Here is a 21304-nt window from a genome sequence, read left to right as displayed (position 1 = left end):
TGGTTATCCTTCAACGCCTACTCCATCCACTCAAAACAGCCATGTCTGTATTTTGAATACTTTCTATATACTCTATGCAGTCTCAAAAAAACCATGGCTAATGGAAATAAACAAGGTTAAAGATGATTTTAGTACAATGACCTCATCCTGTTTGTGCACCAGTAGCAGACAACCCACACTGCTCTTTCACTATTAGCAAAATGACCTCACGGTTAGCAGAAGAGTCATTGTGCCAGGATCCCAAAGTAATGGTAGGTCAAAAGCAGGGGTGAAAGTATATTCCATTTCTTACCGGTATGGGACACCCAAGCGCGCCTACACAATTGTGTTAATACTACATAAATGACAGGGTAGCATACTCTGCTGACACTGACCAACTGATCGATACAAACCATGTTGTCTGATCCATATAATCGGCCTACGAAAAGTGGAGACACAAACACAATATGACGTCCGTCTGACCTGGAGGAGGAAATGATTGTCCAAAAACAAACAAAAGTGGCAGTGACCCAGTGAATATGCACACTGTTCTCCGCTGGTGGCAATAAGATTGCTCAATAAAGCTAACGGTAGCCTAAGAATTTTGATAACTTAAAGGCAGATGAAATAATTTTCATTGTCATCTCTTTACAGCAATAGCCATTTGCTTTCCAAGCAGTTTTTCCGCAATTTGTATTTTAAAATATTGCGATATTCCTGGCTGGGTCTCTGCTTTTCATTGACAGTCGCAACTCAACAATCACCTATTTGGTATTTGCTACCGGCGCAGGCTCTTCCGACTGCAGGCTATGCGATTTAAAACAATTAATACTTTAAAAAAAATAAGTTAGTGATCCTATGGCCAAATCAAGGTTTCTGGTGTACTGTAGTAGCCGATTTTGAATGATTTTGTTTATTTATCTACAGACAGGAGTAAGCTAATTAGGCTATATCATTTTGGCAATTTAATTCAATTTACTTTAGGGAAAGCTTAGCTTCCCTTAGCCTCATCCTCATGGACACGCCGCCTATGCCTTTTATAATGTGCTATACACACAACCAGTGGTGACATTTTCATCTGATTGTCAAATAATCACTTAACAAAAGGTGCTCCTTGTGGCTACATTCGTACCCTCACTAAATCATTTCAGCATCCAAACCCCAACACTGCGCACCCTCAATTTGATGAATGGAAAGAGACATCAGTTCCAAAACACCTACATGTACTGTAATGCCATTCTGTGATTGTCATTAGGGCTCCACTTGTAGCCTGAAATGACGCGTCCACTGTTATCCACGTCCACTCATCTCCGCCTTGTCCAGGCGCCTCTCGCCACTCATCTCCGCTTGGACAAAATGTAAGTGTTCTCCTCAAACCGCACCATTTGGAGCGTATACCAACCGGTTCCCAGTCAACTTTCATTTTTAATGCCACTGACATGCAGTAATGTTGAATAATGGTGAAATTGCCTATAGTTTTTGCGGCATGTTGTAGCCTATTAATTGTGATGGGCTAACGTTTTAACGGGTACGGCGTTACCCCCACTATTTATTTTGCCGGCACGCCTTACCGGAACGCATCGCCTTACTTTCACCCCTGGTCAAAAGTGTACACAAATGTGAACGGACAGCCACAGCATGTGAAGTACACACACCAGTTCTCAGCTGTCCTTTACCCGTGCCTCGTTTAAAAAACAAAAAAAATGATTCATTCATTTTAGGTCATATTGTGCACACACTGTGTGATGTGAATCATACGGTAGATCCCCAGAGGAATTGATACAATACACAGTGTAGAGTACAGAAACATGTATGGATATCTACCTCTAAATGAAATGCAAATGTCCATAAAAGCGGCTTCGTTCATGATTTAAACCACTTTCTATTTTGCTAGTACACAAAAGGTTTGATGGTATCAGTGATAGGAGTGATGGTATAGACGCCATTCAAACTATTTCAGCTCAGTAATTGGCAGTCAACAGGAGGAAACCATGTCATTATGTCGCTTAGTTTGTGAAGGTGTTTGGCCCTGAAATGAATGCCTGTGTTGGCTAGCTAGCAACAGAGAAAGGAAGTATTGCCAGACTGTTAGGGCCAGTGACGGCCAGAGCACAGTGTCTCTCACACTGAGCTGTAATTGTCAATTCTTTGACTGAAAAAAACAACCTGTTGCCATGGCGTCTGGATGAATACTTTGATCAGCAAAGCTACATTTATTCCTGTCTGAAGCAAAACAGTAAATCGTGTACAGGTACAACTTTATTAAAGTAATTGTTTATGTCGAGCAGAATCTCGCTTAAGACTCAGTGTTTATCAAAAGAAGTAAACCTAAAGATGTAATTGATAAAGCTTATCTGAAGATTATTGTCTACATACGAACTGTTGTATGTCAGTTCGTATCAGGCACATCATCTAGAGAATGCAAACAAATACTGCATTCAACTTGTCCATGAATAATTCAAAGTTTCTTAATTTGACTACAATATGTTCATGAACATTGATTTAATTAACTTTCTGGTGGTCCAATATGGTGTGTCAGCTCGCTTGCCTGTCGCCCTTCTGCTTGTCAGTCTGTCTAGCTGCGACTGTACGGCTGATTTTCTCTCAATGCTTTGTGCTAACCAGTAGTTCCTATAGATGGCCTTCTTGTTATGCTATTAAAGTACTCTTGGTGAAAACCTCCTTCTGTTACCAGGAAACCTTGAAAATAACTACAGTAGTGTATAATTCATGTAAGGGTCTGAAAGCAGCCATCATGTTTATTTGTACTGTAAAAACTCAATTTGATCTGTTTCCTTTATATCTGTCTGGCCTTTGGACAGGCATGTCTGAGCTCTAAGTATATCTGCATCCTAAGAGCATGCAGATTAGATGCATGTGTGCAGCACAGCCATGCATAATTATGTCTGGAAAATGCAGTTGCTCAAAAATATTAATTTAACAAACTACCTTTTCGAAATCACCAAACTTTTTTGAGCAAACAAACTAAAAATCATGAACTCTTACATTATTGGGGTAATTGTGTGAATATTGAACATTGTACATATTATCCTATTGCATCTTGATTTAATTGTATTGTAATGGAAGAGAACTGGAGTGTATGTGTACAGAAGAAGCAATATGCACTCTGTTGTAATCACTGATTTCAGTCTCCCAATGCATTTCTCAGACAGACAGAATAGCAAGCAGCCAGTGACCCCAACTGTAATCCCACATCTGAAGCACGAGGCATACATTCTCTATTGACAACCAAATACCAGTTTCTCTCTTGGAGAGGGTCCCATAAAAACCGAACCGATGAAACACTGTGGGCATGAAAGCGTTACCTTTGTGAAAGGCCGAAGAGGTCAAAGGTGATGTTCCAGTTGCTGGCCAGAGGTCAGGACAAGGTTTGACGGACAAGGTTGGAGTGATGTGGGCACAGATAGTACAACATGACAGGAAGCAGAAATGAAAGGACAAGTAAATAGAATAGGGAAGAGGAAGTGAAATGTCAGTGCAGTACAGTAAAAAGTATTAGAGGGCAGGGAGATGGTTTGAGCAGGTGGTTGAGGGAGAAAAGAAAACCAACAGACCCCGTACCTTGGCGGTTTGACTTCATGTGCGCCAGACCTTGAGGGAAAGAACAGAAAAAAGGAATAGGGAAAACAGGAAGGTCATAAAAATGCCCGGGAAGAAACAAAAGCATTGTCACAACGTTGGACTGCAGTTTGTGACAGACATCCTGGGATAGGTACGGATGTCAGAGTTCAAATCAAACTAAAACGGAGGAGGAAATTAAAGAAATAAAAGACAAACACTGTTTGAGGGGGGAGAGCGGGATAAGAAAAAAAAACATCTCAATTGGTGCAACCCCCGAAGGTAGTTGCTCACACAGATGTTTTTTTTCCTAATGGAACACACACTCTTACTCGTAAGCAGACAGCTTTCTCAGATTAGAATAGGTTTTTTTTGTCACTTTTCCAAATTCACATCTCGTTCATATGAAGTTCTCCAACGTTCTCCTGTGTAAACTGCATACAGATCAAAATGAATACCGCAAATATATACCTCGAACACTGCATGCAACAGGGACACAAACCAGTCCCTTCAATAGGATAAAGCCAGTGAGGACTGTATCCTTAACTAGATTCAGCGTTACAACATAAGCAGGCCCGGGGCCAGGGAGGGCCATAACAATCAATAACCCAGGGTGTGAGAGGCATAATGTGACAGCTTTACTGCAGTCATAGTGCTGCAGTTGTTGGCAACGGAAGAATACATCATATGCAAAACACATTCATAAAATACAATGGAACTCAATAAACAGGAGCTCAGTAAACTGGAACGCTCCGATTCTGTGGACACCACAAAATCAATTGTAAACAAATAAGCCAAGGGCCTTGTGGCTTGCCGCATGAATGTGGGCATTTAGTAATTAAAATGGACCTGTATTGTGTTAGACAAGAAATATGGCTGATTGAACAAGGCTTTAATTGACCAAAGATAACATTTTGTATCACACAATTACACCATCATCTGCATGACCTACAGCAGGAAATTGAGTGAATTGTTAATTAAAACAACTCGAAAAATGACCCGGTAGAATTTTTTAAGGGATTTCTTACATTCATTCTCTGACAGTTATCCTTTTCGTTGAGCTCAGTCTGAACACCTTCATGGTGTTGCACAATGCTTCTTTCACTGGAGATGCAATTTTTTCTTATAAAGAATATATCATTTATGACATTTTAACACTTTTAGAGATCAAAATGGTAACTCTGCGATGTTTCTCTCCCTGGCATTTTGGCAGTTTTTGCGATATAATATATATTTTTTTCAGCTCAACAAAGCTCATGCATGCATTGTCATTTCCTGTACAGATTTATCAAAACAAATAGCATTTCTAAAAAAAAAAACATTTAGATAAAAAAACTGTGAACCCAATTGGATTAAATAAAACACAACCTTTATATGTGAAGGACATTTCCACCAGTAATGGACAGACATTAAATCACTCCATCAACACTTAGTAAATAAAACGTGTGTTGACAGAGACAACCGCACTTTTCAGAAGAGAATGGTTCTCTTTGTGAGAACTGTTGGAGGAAATTGGCCAATTTCACTGAGGAATGAGATGTTATCGATCATCTAATCAGAAACCCGCCAGAGAGCTTTAGACCACGCACCAGGTAACACGGAATAAGCTGTACACACGTACCATTATATACCTACGCATTCATTGACCTCTCGCGGGGTAAGAAGAAATGAGGTCAACTCAATACCCTTAGGCTGGACGACCGCGCTTATACCAGAGAGCTGAGCAGAGCCAGACATCATCAAAGACACAAGAGGTTTGTCATCACTGATATATTTAGTTTCTTTAATGAGATAAACATCACCAGGTTTATTTTTTTTCCTTTTGAAGTGCCAAGCCACACTGTGGTGGATGTGTCTTGTGCATTAAAATACAGAGCTGTCCAATTTGTGTTGGCATAGCAACAGGCTCTCATGTCACCCCCCCCCCCCCCCAGTATGACGTTGATCATGCTCCCCTCTTCTCCATTCCTCCCCGTTTTCCTCGGGATGGTGTCTGTTTCTTTGTCAAGGGAAATTATTTCACCTTAATTTCAGACATTGTTGTAATTACAATTGATCTTATGAAAACAACATCAACTGGTTGTTAGTGGTTGTGAAATTGTGGGGATATTTATTTAAAGGCCATTTTTATTGCTTTCGACCTTCCCTCGTCACAATGAAATAGAAGACTAACGCATGTCTATGAATACATTTACAGTAAATCTGTGAAGCAATAAAATGACCGCTAAATGCTAATCTGTTTTACCGCTGGCTATGCTCCATAAAATGAACAATCAAAACGATGGCAAACAAGCTATTAATGTCATTAATGTCACAAAACATACTTAATTAAAGGTGTTCTATGCAGTTAAGTAGATTTTCTTGTGGGTTTTAAAGAATATTGCAACAGGTAGGTTTTTTTTCAAGGGCTGTTTGCAGGTGAACTATATTCAGGGCTGTTTGCAGGTGAAATTGTTGCACAGAGAAACATTACAAGGATGAAAAATTATCTGTGAAACATGTTGCTGTTGTTTTGTTTGTTCATTTGTAACCGATTTTTTTTGAACAGTGACAATGCAGAACGCTTCATTTCATCAATGATTAACAACATCGCAGATCAACATTCATTTGTACAACTCAGCTTTGCCTCAGAAAACAATGGCACTAAAATCACATATTGTCAACAACATCATTTTCAGAAGTACATGAGTGGACTATAAAATTACCATCTGTGAAATTACCTCTAAGCCTTTACATTTACTGCATGAGAATATTCAGAAGAAAAAGAAAAATGCTTTAAAAGGGTTAGGATTTAGCTTTTGCTGAGTTTGTTTTTCCATGAAGTTGCAGTGCTTTGAAGGAGAGTATTCTTATGAGGGGATTAAGTCAAGGTCAGTGGTGCTTAGAGCTCCCTGGCCATCATCATCAGCAGCAGTAGCAGCTGTGCCCTGTCCTGTCCTCTCGTTTGAAGATGTCTGTGCTGAGGATCCACATGCTCCCTCTGTATTCTCACAGGGTCAGGGTCACCGTAGGTGGGTCATTCACACCATTACACTAGCAACTATCCACACTACCGTGTCACATCGTAACCAAGGAACAAAATAAGGGGAGGGGAGAGGAACCAACTATGTAATTGAAGTAATTCTCTATGATTTGAAGCTAGAATCGTGTCGTTTGTAGATGGTAGTTTGCATAGTTCTATAGTGTAACGCATTAACACACACGCTATTAATACACAGAGGAAGCAGAGGTGAATCTTTTATTTGTGTGTACTACTGCATGTGAAGGATTATCTGCTGGTGTTCTACACTCATGCGTGGATGCAGGTGTTGGGAGTCTTCTCTTATCTCCCTCTCACAGACACAGTTTTGCTCACAACACATCAGAGAATGCTGCACTCCACGTCTGCTGGCCTGAAAAGCGTGCCCCACCTTGGTCCCCCCCCCCCTCCATCCAGGTAACCTAGGCTTAGTGACAGACAGACAGACAGACAGACAGACAGACAGACAGACAGACGTTCCAACGACTTATAGTCCCAGATGTGTTCATCTGTTACTTAGGAGTTCTCTTTGTGAGACATGCTATCTGTACTCGAGCCCTCAGTGCAGCTAAAATATAGCACTGAGGTTACTAGTTTTAAATGGGGTTTTGTTCATCTTTTGTACCGGCAGCCATCTAGGCCCATTGATATAGCGACTACAAATACTTGCTGCTAGATGTCACATTGCATTGCTCCTGGGATGAAGAATAAAGAGAACTAACTAGTCAAGTGTCATCTTTGTTTTCATGCATTGTGCATCGGGGACGGTACGCAGGCTCCATGTCAAAGCTTTAATCCAATAAAGACTCTAATGCTTTCTCTTTGCAGCATGTCATTTAATAATGCTCGCCTTTTGCTGTGAGCGTGGTCGTAGCATCCTTGCTCATCACAAGGGGAGTTAAGAGTGATTAAAGGCAGGGGTTGAAAGCGGACCCTTTTGAACTGAAGCCTTCCACTCATCCTCATCATCATCATCCCATGTGGGGTCTGGGTATAGCCCTCCACATCACAACCGGCCCCTGCTTACGAATCAACAACCAGTCCGCTCTATTAGATACTGACAGTACAGTGTTCCATAAGAAAACACAATGAATAATCTGTAGGATTTAGTCAGGACAACGGTTCGGAATAGAATACCATTGAATAGGAACATTTGTATTCAAGCGCATCAACGTTCTCAGCTACTGTACTGTACGCACAGTGCTGACTGTCAAAATATGTGGATATTGTTGCACGCTGTGAAAATGTTACTGAAAATAAAGCCTTCCTTCCTGCTGTGCAGTCATTTACACTATACACGTGTACAGAGCAGCAATATTAAATAGCAGGTGTTGGTAGTCTGTTCCGGTGAGCAGCAGCAGTGATTTATAACATGCAGAACCCCCAGCACACCCACAGCTGGATCCCTGAGCCTGTTGACTTCTCTGGCACAACCACCAGAGCTCCTCCTAACAGGCCTGATGGGTGTCTCTCACTGCTGCACCGCCCGGCCGCTTAACTCACCGGGCTCCCCCACATCCACGTTCAATCTCCATTTACACTGTGTGTTTTACCGAAGAGCGATTCTATTTGTTTTTATTGTGATGTGGTTAAGCAGAGTGTGAATGATTACATTATGAGAGACAAATGGGGGTTTTCCTTCAGACAGGGGCAAGTAATGCTCTGGGAAATATTTCATTCTTCAAGCAAACAATTCCATTAGTGCGTAATCACAGTGCCAATCTTTTGACAGTGTGATATACTGCCCTGATGTCAATGGCTTGGTAATCAACCATCTTAATAGCTGGGTTATTGTAGATGGGAGCTATAGTTAACACACAGCGTCGCACTGATCACGGAGACGACATCCCTGTTCTGTGTCTGTGTGAGTCTCACAGAGGAAATCACAGTGTCAACAAAGCAACGCAGACTCAATTTCATGCAATTAACTGTTGTGTTAAAGATAACTGTTTGCTCTTCAATCGTTTACGGACATCTAAGTCAAAGTCAGGGCAAAGTCGGAGCTGATTACTGGCCACATTCATCCCCCCCCCCAGTTATGTGTAAACTTCCTGCCACCTTCGTTCCGACACAAAAGGTACACCTTTGTAGATGAAGTATTCATCCTACAAGGACAATATGTACACTTCTGTTCAATTTAGGAATCAGAACCGCAGTCCAAACCACCCAAAATAACACTGTAGTTTGTTAACTCCATAGACTGAATACAGTTTTATTGTGAAGCAAAAAAGACGAGCAAAAAAAAAACAGGGTCTTACCTTCCTCTGCTTTCTGGATAGCTGTATGGAAGTAGAAAAGACAGAGAATGATTAGTATTGGTGACTGAAGAATATTGAACATCTAGAAATGAAGAAAGATCAGCACCAAACAGTTAATGCTAATCTCTTGGGCCTAATTACAACACAGAGTAGCCTCTCTAATTACAACACATACAGTAGAGCTCTCTAATTACCAACACATACAGTAGGACCTCTCTAATTACAACACAAACAGTAGGTCTCTCTAATTACCAACACATACAGTAGGACCTCTTTAATTACAACACATACAGTAGCCTCTCTAATTACAACACATACAGCAGCCTCTCTAATTACAACACATACAGTAGCCTCTCTAATTACAACACATACAGCAGCCTCTCTAATTACAACACATACAGTAGACCTCTCTAATTACATCACATCCAGTAGCCTATCTAATTACAACACATAGAATAGACTCTCTAATTACAACACATACAGTAGCCTCTCTAATTACAACACATACAGTAGGTCTAATTACAACACATACAGTAGGCCTCTCTAATTACAACACATACAGTAGGCCTCTCTAATTACAACACATACAGTAGGTCTCTCTAATTACAACACATACAGTAGGTCTCTCTAATTACAACACATACAGTAGGCCTCTCTAATTACAACACATACAGTAGCCTCTCTAATTACAACACATACAGTAGCCTCTCTAATTACAACACATACAGTAGCCTCTCTAATTACAACACATACAGTAGCCTCTCTAATTACAACACATACAGTAGCCTCTCTAATTACAACACATACAGTAGCCTCTCTAATTACAACACATACAGTAGCCTCTCTAATTACAACACATACAGTAGCCTCTCTAATTACAACACATATAGTAGGCCTCTCTAATTACATCACATATAGTAGGCCTCTCTAATTACAACACATACAGTAGCCTCTCTAATTACATCACATACAGTAGCCTCTCTAATTACATCACATACAGTATCCTCTCTAATTGCAACACATACAGTATCCTCTCTAATTACAACACATACAGTAGCCTCACTAATTACAACACATACAGTAGGCCTCTAATTACAACACATACAGAAGTCTCTCTAATTACAACACATACAGTAGGCCTCTCTAATTACAACACATACAGTAGGTCTCTCTAATTACAACACATACAGTAGGCCTCTCTAATTACAACACATACAGTAGGCCTCTAATTACAACACAAACAGTAGGCCTCTCTAATTACAACACAAACAGTAGTCTCTCTAATTACATCACTTCAGTAGCCTCTCTAATTACAACACATACAGTAGCCTCTCGAATTAAAACACATACAGTAGGCCTCTAATTACAACATACACTAGGCCTCTAATTACAACACATACAGTAGCCTCTCTAATTACAACACATACAGTAGCCTCTCTAATTACAACACATACAGTAGCCCTCTAATTACAACACATACAGAAGTCTCTCAAATTACAACACATACAGTAGTCTCTAATTACAACACATACACTAGGCCTCTAATTACAACACATACAGTAGGCCTCTAAGTACAACACATACAGTAGGCCTCTAATTACAACACATACACTAGGTCTCTAATTACAACACATACAGTAGCCTCTTTAATTACAACACATACAGTAGCCTCTCTAAATACAACACATACAGTAGACTCTCTAATTACAACACATACATTAGCCTCTAATTACAACACATACAGTAGCCTCACTAATTACAACACATACAGTAGGCCTCTAATTACAACACATACAGTAGCCTCTCTAATTACATCACATATAGTAGGCCTCTCTAATTACAACACATACAGTAGCCTCTTTAATTACAACACATACAGTAGGCCTCTCTAATTACAACACATACAGTAGCCTCTCTAATTACAACACATACAGTAGGCCTCTCTAATTACAACACATACAGTAGGCCTCTCTAATTACAACACATTCAGTAGGCCTCTCTAATTACAACACATACAGTAGGACTCTAATTACAACACATACACTAGGTCTCTAATTACAACACATACAGTAGCCTCTCTAATTACATCACATATAGTAGGCCTCTCTAATTACAACACATACAGTAGGCCTAAATTACAACACATACAGTAGCCGCTAATTACAACACATACAGTAGGCCTCTCTAATTACAACACATACAGTAGGCCTCTCTAATTACAACACATACAGTACGCACTCTAATTACAACACATACAGTAGCCTCTCTAATTACAACACATACAGTAGAACCTCTAATTACAACACATACAGTAGGCCTCTAATTACAACACATACAGTAGGCCTCTCTAATTACAACACATACAGTAGCCTCTCATTACAACACATAGAGTAGACTCTCTAATTACAACACATACAGTAGACCTCTCTAATTACAACACATACAGTAGGCCTCTCTAATTACAACACATACAGTAGGCCTCCAATTACAACACATACAGTAGCCTCTCAAAATATATCACATACAGTAGCCTCTCTAATTACATCACATACAGTAGCCTCTCGAATTACAACACATACAGTAGCCTCTCATTACAACACATAGAGTAGACTCTCTAATTACAACACATACACTAGGCCTCTAATTACAACACATACAGTAGCCTCTCTAATTACAACACATACAGTAGGCCTCTCTAATTACAACACATACAGTAGCCTCTCTAATTACAACACATACACTAGGCCTCTAACTACAACACATACAGTAGCCTCTCTAATTACAACACATACAGTAGCCTCTCTAATTACAACACATACATTAGTCTCTAAATACAACACATACAGTAGTCTCTAAATACAACACATGCAGTAGCCTCTAAATACAACACATACAGTAGCCTCTGAAATTACAACACATACAGTAGCCTCTGAAATTACAACACATACAGTAGCCTCACTAATTACAACACATACAGTAGCCTCTCTAATTACAACACATACAGTAGCCTCTCTAATTACATCACATATAGTAGGCCTCTCTAATTACAACACATACAGTAGGCCTAAATTACAACACATACAGTAGCCGCTAATTACAACACATACAGTAGGCCTCTCTAATTACAACACATACAGTAGGCCTCTTTAATTACAACACATACAGTATCCTCTCTAATTACAACACATACAGTAGCATCTCTAATTACAACACATATAGTAGGCCTCTCTAATTACAACACATATAGTAGGCCTCTAATTACAACACATACAGTAGGCCTCTAAGTACAACACATACAGTAGGCCTCTAATTACAACACATACAGTACGCACTCTAATTACAACACATACAGTAGCCTCTCTAATTACAACACATACAGTAGAACCTCTAATTACAACACATACAGTAGGCCTCTAATTACAACACATACAGTAGAACCTCTAATTACAACACATACAGTAGAACCTCTAATTACAACACATACAGTAGGCCTCTAATTACAACACATACAGTAGGCTCTCTAATTACAACACATACAGTAGCCTCTCTAATTACAACACATACATTAGCCTCTAAATACAACACATACAGTAGCCTCTAAATACAACACATGCAGTAGCCTCTAAATACAACACATACAGTAGCCTCTGAAATTACAACACATACAGTAGCCTCTGAAATTACAACACATACAGTAGCCTCACTAATTACAACACATACAGTAGGCCTCTCTAATTACATCACATATAGTAGGCCTCTCTAATTACAACACATACAGTAGTTCTCTAATTACAACACATACAGTATCCTCTCTAATTACAACACATACAGTAGCATCTCTAATTACAACACATACAGTAGGACCGCTCTAATTACAACACATACAGTAGGCCCTCTCTAATTACAACACATACAGTAGGACCGCTCTAATTACAACACATACAGTAGGCCCTCTCTAATTACAACACATACACTAGTCTCTAATTACAACACATACACTAGTTTCTAATTACAACACATACAGTAGCCTCTCTAATTACAATACATACAGTAGACCTCTCTAATTACAACACATACTGTAGTCCCCTCTAATTACAACACATACAGTAGCCTCTCTAATTACATCACATATAGTAGGCCTCTCTAATTACAACACATACAGTAGGCCTCTAATTACAACACATACAGTAGGCGCTAATTACAACACATACAGTAGGCCTCTCTAATTACAACACATACAGTAGGCCTCTTTAATTACAACACATACAGTATCCTCTCTAATTACAACACATACAGTAGCATCTCTAATTACAACACATATAGTAGGCCTCTCTAATTACAACACATACAGTACACTCTAATTACATCAGATAAAGTAGACCCACTCTAATTACAACACACAGTAGACCTCTCAAATTACAACACATACAGTATCCTCTCTAATTACAACACATACAGTAGCCTCTCTAATTACAACATATACCGTAGGCCTCTCAAATTACATCACATACAGTAGGACCTCTCTAATTACAACACATACAGTAGCCTCTCTAATTACAACACATACAGTAGCCTCTAATTACAACACATAAAGTAGGCCCTCTCTAATTACAACACATACAGTAGCTTCTCTAATTACAACACATACAGTAGCCTCTCTAATTACAACAAATACAGTAGCCTCTAATTACAACACATACAGTAGCCTCTCTAATTACAACACATACAGTAGCCTCTAATTACAACACATACAGTAGCCTCTCTAATTACAACATATACAGTAGCCTCTAATTACAACACATACAGTAGGCCTCTCTAATTACAACACATACAGTAGCCGCTCGTATTACAACACACACAGTAGCCCCTCTAATTACAACACATACAGTAGCCACTCTAATTACAACACATACAGTAGCCTCTCTAATTACAACACATACAGTAGCCTCTAATTACAACACATACAGTAGCTTCTCTAATTACAACACATACAGTACCCTCTCTAATTACAACACATACACTAGTCTAATTAAAACACATACACTAGTTTCTAATTACAACACATACAGTAGCCTCTCTAATTACAATACATACAGTAGACCTCTCTAATTACAACACATACTGTAGTCCCCTCTAATTACAACACATACAGTAGCCTCTCTAATTACAACACATACAGTAGCCTCTCTAATTACAACACATACAGTAGACTCTAATTACAACACATACAGTAGGCCTCTAAGTACAACACATACAGTAGGACTCTAATTACAACACATACAGTACGCACTCTAATTACAACACATACAGTAGCCTCTCTAATTACAACACATACAGTAGAACCTCTAATTACAACACATACAGTAGAACCTCTAATTACAACACATACAGTAGAACCTCTAATTACAACACATACAGTAGGCCTCTAATTACAACACATACAGTAGGACCTCTCTAATTACAACACATACAGTAGGACCTCTCTAATTACAACACATACAGAAGGGTCTCTAATTACAACACATACAGAAGGCACTCTAATTACAACACATACAGTAGGCACCTCTAATTACAACACATACAGTAGGCCTCTCTAATTACAACACATACAGTAGCCTCTCATTACAACACATAGAGTAGACTCTCTAATTACAACGCATACAGTAGACCTCACTAATTACAACACATACAGTAGGCCTCTCTAATAACAACACATACAGTAGGCCTCCAATTACAACACATACAGTAGCCTCTCAAAATATATCACATACAGTAGCCTCTCTAATTACATCACATACAGTAGCCTCTAATTACAACACATACAGAAGCCTCTAATTACAACACATACAGTAGGCCTCTAATTACAACACATACAGTAGCCTCTCTAATTACAACACATAAAGTAGACCTCTCTAAATACAACACATAAAGTAGACCTCTCTAATTACAACACATACAGTAGACATCTCTAATTACAACACATACACTAGTTCTCTAATTACACATACAGTAGCCTCTAATTACAACACACAGTATCCTCTCTAATTACAACACATACAGTAGTCTCTCTAATTACAACACATACAGTAGGCCTCTCTAATTACAACAAACAGTAGGCTCTCTAATTACAACACAAACAGTAGTCTCTCTAATTACACATACAGTAGCCTCTAATGACAACAAATACAGTAGCCTCTAATTACAACACATACAGTAGACCTCTCTAATTACAACACATACAGTAGTCTCTCTAATTACAACACATACACTAGGCCTCTAATTACAACACATACAGTAGCCTCTCTAATTACAACACATACAGTAGCGTCTCTAATGACAACACATACAGTAGCCTCTCTAATTACCACACATACAGTAGCCTCTCTAATTACAACACATACAGAAACCTCTCTAATTACAACACATACAGTAGCCTCTAATTACAACACATACAATAGTCTCTAATTACAACACATACAGTAGGCCTCTCTAATTACAACACATACAGTATCCTCTCCAATTACAACACATGCAGTATCCCCTCTAATTACAACACATACAGTAGGCCTCTCTAAATACAACACATACAGTACCCTCTCTAATTACAACACATACAGTAGGACCTCTCTAATTACAACACATACAGTAGCCTCTCTAATTACAACAAATATAGTAGGACTTCTAATTACAACACAGAGTAGCCTCTCTAATTACAACACATACAGTATCCGCTCTAATTACAACACATACAGTAGCCTCTCTAATTACAACAAATACAGTAGACTCTCTAATTACAACACGTACACTAGGCCTCTAATTACAACACATACAGTAGTCTCTCTAATTACAACACATACAGTAGGCCTCTCTAATTACAACACATACAGTAGGCCCTCTCTAATTACAACACATACAGTAGGCCCTCTCTAATTACAACACATACAGTAGACATCTCTAATTACAACACATACACTAGTTCTCTAATTACACATACAGTAGCCCCTCTAATTACAACACATACAGTAGCCTCTCTAATTACAACACATACAGTAGGCCTCTCTAATTACAACACATACAGTAGCCTCTCTAATTACAACACATACAGTAGGACCTCTAATTACAACACAGAGTATCCTCTCTAATTACAACACATACAGTAGCCTCTCTAATTACAACACATACAGTAGCCTCTCTAATTACAACACATACAGTAGCCTCTCTAATTACAACACATACAGTAGCTCCTCTAATTACAACACATGCAGTAGCCTCTCTAATTACAACACATACAGTAGGACCTCTAATTACAACACAGAGTAGCCTCTCTAATTACAACACATACAGTATCCTCTCTAATTACAACACATACAGTAGCCTCTCTAATTACAACACATACAGTAGCCTCTCTAATTACAACACATACAGTAGCTCCTCTAATTACAACACATGCAGTAGCCTCTCTAATTACAACACATACAGTAGTCCCTCTAATTACAACACATACACTAGGCCTCTAATTACAACACATACAGTAGCCTCTCTAATTACAACACATACAGTAGCCTCTCTAATTACAACACATACAGTAGCCTCTCTAATTACAACACATACATTAGCCTCTCTAATTACAACACATACAGTAGCCTCTCTAATTACAACACATACAGAAACCTCTCTAATTACAACACATACAGTAGCCTCTAATTACAACACATACAATAGTTTCTAATTACAACACATACAGTATCCTCTCCAATTACAACACATGCAGTATCCCCTAATTACAACACATACAGTAGGACCTCTCTAATGACAACACATACAGTAGGACCTCTCTAATTACAACACATACAGTAGGCCTCTCTAATTACAACACATACAGTAGGCCTCTCTAATTACAACACATACAGTATCCCCTCCAATTACAACACATGCAGTATCCCCTCCAATTACAACACATACAGTAGACCTCTCTAATTACAACACATACAGTAGCCTCTAATTACATCACATACAGTAGCCTGTCTAATTACAACACATACAGGAGCCTCTCTAATTACAACACATACAGGAGCCTCTCTAATTACAACACATAAAGTAGGCCCTCTCTAATTACAACACATACAGTATCCTCTCTAATTACAACACATACAGTAGCCTCTAATTACATCACATACAGTAGCCTGTCTAATTACAACATATACAGGAGCCTCTCTAATTACAACACATAAAGTAGGCCCTCTCTAATTACAACACATACAGTAGACCTCTATAATTACAACACATATACTAGTTCTCTAATTACACATACAGTAGCCTCTCTAATTACAACACATACAGTAGCCTCTAATTACAACACATACAGAAGCCTCTAATTACAACACATACAGTAGGCCTCTGTAATTACAACACATACAGTAGGCCTCACTAATTACAACACATACAGTAGGCCTCTCTAATTACAACACATACAGTATCCTCTCCAATTACAACAAATGCTGTATCCTCTCTAATTACAACACATACAGTAGCCTCTCTAATTACAACACATACAGAAGCCTCTAATTACAACACATACAGTAGGCCTCTGTAATTACAACACATACAGTAGGCCTCACTAATTACAACACATACAGTAGGCCTCTCTAATTACAACACATACAGTAGGACCTCTAATTACAACACAGAGTAGCCTCTCTAATTACAACACATACAGTATCCTCTCTAATTACAACACATATAGTAGCCTCTCTAATTACAACACATACAGTAGCCTCTAATTAGAGGAGCTACTGTATGTGTTGTAATTAGAGGCTACTGTATGTGTTGTAATTAGAGGAGCTACTGTATGTGTTGTAATTACAACACATACAGTAGCCTCTAATTACAACACATACAGTAGGACGTCTAATTACAACACAGAGTAGCCTCTCTAATTACAACACATACAGTATCCTCTCTAATTACAACACATATAGTAGGCCTCTCTAATTACAACACATACAGTTGCTACTCTAATTACAACACATACAGTAGCCTCTAATTACAACACATACAGTAGGCCTCTCTAATTACAACACATACAGTAGGCCTCTCTAATTACAACACATACAGTATCCTCTCCAATTACAACACATACAGTACCCTCTCTAATTACAACACATACAGTAGGACCTCTCTAATTACAACACATACAGTAGGACCTCTCTAATTACAACACATACAGTAGCCTCTAATTACATCACATACAGTAGCCTGTCTAATTACAACACATACAGGAGCCTCTCTAATTACAACACATACAGTAGCCTCTAATTACAACACATACAGTAGGACGTCTAATTACAACACAGAGTAGCCTCTCTAATTACAACACATACAGTAGCCTCTCTAATTACAACACATACAGTATCCTCTCTAATTACAACACATATAGTAGGCCTCTCTAATTACAACACATACAGTTGCTACTCTAATTACAACACATACAGTAGCCTCTCTAATTACAACACATACAGTAGCCTCTAATTACATCACATACAGTAGCCTGTCTAATTACAACACATACAGGAGCCTCTCTAATTACAACACATAAAGTAGGCCCTCTCTAATTACAACACATACAGTAGACCTCTATAATTACAACACTTATACTAGTTCTCTAATTACACATACAGTAGCCTCTCTAATTACAACACATACAGTAGCCTCTCTAATTACAACACATACAGAAGCCTCTAATTACAACACATACAGTAGGCCTCTGTTATTACAACACATACAGTAGGCCTCACTAATTACAACACATACAGTAGGCCTCTCTAATTACAACACATACAGTACGCACATTAATTACAACACATACAGTAGCCTCTCTAATTACAACACATACAGTAGGACTCTAATTACAACACATACATTAGGACCTCTCTAATTACAACACATACAGTAGGACCTCTCTAATTACAACACATACAGTAGGCCTCTAATTACAACACATACAGTAGGTCTCTAATTACAACACATACAGTAGGCTCTTTAATTACAACACATACAGAAGGATCTCTAATTACAACACATACAGTAGGCCTCTAATTACAACACATACAGTAGGACCTCTCCAGATCCTTCTAATCTGTACAATATCACTTCTATACTAAAAAAATATATAAATGCAACAATTTCAAAGATTTTACTGAGTTACAGTTCATATAAGGAAATCAGTCAATTGGAATAAATTAATTGGGCCCTGATCTATGGATTTCACATGACTGGGCAGGGGTGCAGCTATGAGTGGGCCTTGAAGGGCATAGGCCCACAAACATGGCAGCCAGGCCCACCCACTGGGGAGCCAGGCCCACCCACTGGGGAGCCAGGCCCACCCACTGGGGAGCCAGGCCCACCCACTGGGGAGCCAGGCCCACCCACTGGGGAGCCAGGCCCAACCACTGGGGAGCCAGGCCCAACCACTGGGGAGCCAGGCCCACCCACTGGGGAGCCAGGCCCACCCACTGGGGAGCCAGGCCCACCCACTGGGGAGCCAGGCCCACCCACTGGGGAGCCAGGCCCAACCAACAAAATTATTTTAAATTCTCTTGCAACAGCTCTGGTGGACATTCCTGCAGTCAGCATGCCAATTGCACACTCCCTCAAAACTTGAGACATCTGTGGCATTGTGTTGTGTGACAAAACTGCATATTTTAAAGTGCACAAGGTGTACCTGTGTAATGATCATGCTGTTTAATAAGCTTTTTATATGCCACACCTGTCAGGTGGATGGATTATCTTGGCAAAGGAGAAATGCTCACTAACAGGGATGTAAACAAATTTGTGCACACAATTTGAGAGAAATAAGCTTTTTGGTCATATCAAAAATGTCAGGGATTTTTCTTTCTTCAGTTTACGAAACATGGGACCAACACTTTACATGTTTGTTTATATTTTTGTTCAGTACAGTAAGGCATCTCTTTGAAATACTACAATCTGCTGTTTTAACTGATATTTGCTGTAATGAAGGATGACATTGCTCTACTAAAGCAGATTTGTCAGAGGATTACTCATAGCACATTATCCTCACATGTAGATTTTATTGGATATCCATGGTTTGAATGAGGCACGCTTATATGAGACAGTTTACATTATGAAAACAGGACATGGTCTTCCAGGAAGGTTGCAGCTGTATGTTGTGATATGATATAATTCAGTCAAGCCTATAAATACCATAACATAACCTACCAATGTATAATTATGTGATTACAAGCGCAGACGACAAATTACAAGCCAAACCGAGATAAAGATGCACTGACACTGGTTCACAATGGAATGGGCAGCCCGCCATTCGCATGCATACGTGCACACACGACAAAGGTACCCGCATAATTGCATATAATGAAATGTTACAGGAAAGTGAACATGACGATGATCAAGTGCTACCAATAAGAAGGTCCAAACATAAACGGAGGTAATGATAAACTATCCCCTAAAGGCAGGATGGGACACCTAATAAAGTCTCTCAACGGTTTGGAAGATGCCCAACGGTTAAAATTCCACATTACCTTCAATCCCCATTCACCACTGGTAATTTATGAGTAATACCGCTGAAGTAGTGGCCACAGACATCTGAGCCCACATCAGCTCACTTCCCGTCTGATCTACAAACGGCCAAAAAAAACCCGGCTTCACACAGACCTAGTGTGTAATGAAGCCTGAAAGGCCTTAGACCGCCAAGTAATAAGTGTCTGCGGGGCGGATGTCAGAGTTGAGGGAGGGAAGGTGGGAGTCAAGGCAGCGCTTTGCCTTGGTGCTGGGTGACTCAGTTCCGCTTTCTCGTCGGCGACGGCGACGCCGTCGTGATGACGAGTGGAAAGAGGCTGAGAGGAAAGCGTTGTGTCAAGATCCTGGTGCTAAAAGGAATCTACGCCGCTTACCCATAAAGAAGGTATACACTGAGCATACCAAACATTAGGAACACTTTCCTGGTATTGAGTTACACAGCTGTGTCAAGTTGCCCTTTGGGTGGTGGACTATTCTTGATCCCCCCTCGGGAATCATTTACTGTTTTAAAGACCAGGGAATTGGATTGAATGCGAATTTGAAATGTATTCGGAGAGAAATACCGGTTTCACAACAGCTCGAGGAAGGTTAATTCAATTTCCCCAAATTGCGCTAAAAATGTAACAATGTGGGTGTGTGTAACCTCACTTGAAAGGAAGGAGAAAATATTCAGAGAGAACACAGTCCATATACACTGTCCCTCAAACAGACAACCTCTCTGTCAGGGAGCATATTACAGAGCAAGGCCAACTGTCACTATAAATCATGAAAGACTACACAGGGTCAGATACAGGTGAGGTTAACTGAGTCCCGGGATAATGGCTGATCCGCCTCGACATTATCGTCAAATGTTATACTGACCAAAATGGCTATTATTGATCAGACTAAACTATAGAATTACAGGATGACAAGTGAC

General features: G+C 39.4%; 1 protein-coding gene across 11 annotated transcripts in view; it reads right to left on the bottom strand.

Annotated features, from left to right (window-relative positions):
* The window catches only part of LOC115154828 (neurexin-2), a 321345-nt gene that overhangs the window by 218079 nt on the left and 81962 nt on the right, over positions 1-21304 (bottom strand). For 9 of the 11 annotated variants that reach the window (XM_029701465.1, XM_029701466.1, XM_029701468.1 and 6 more), the window contains exons 3-4: positions 8836-8856; positions 3562-3591 (exon numbers count right to left, since the gene is read on the bottom strand). In XM_029701465.1, coding sequence (XP_029557325.1) covers positions 3562-3591; positions 8836-8856 — 51 coding nt within the window. The remainder of the gene's footprint in view (positions 1-3561; positions 3592-8835; positions 8857-21304) is intronic. The other 2 variants (XM_029701460.1, XM_029701461.1) reach the window with 1 other exon arrangement.

The sequence above is a fragment of the Salmo trutta genome, chromosome 19, assembly GCF_901001165.1.
Source record: "Salmo trutta chromosome 19, fSalTru1.1, whole genome shotgun sequence".
In the NCBI taxonomy this organism is placed as follows: domain Eukaryota; kingdom Metazoa; phylum Chordata; class Actinopteri; order Salmoniformes; family Salmonidae; genus Salmo; species Salmo trutta.
This window is presented reverse-complemented; position numbering and strand designations above follow the sequence as displayed.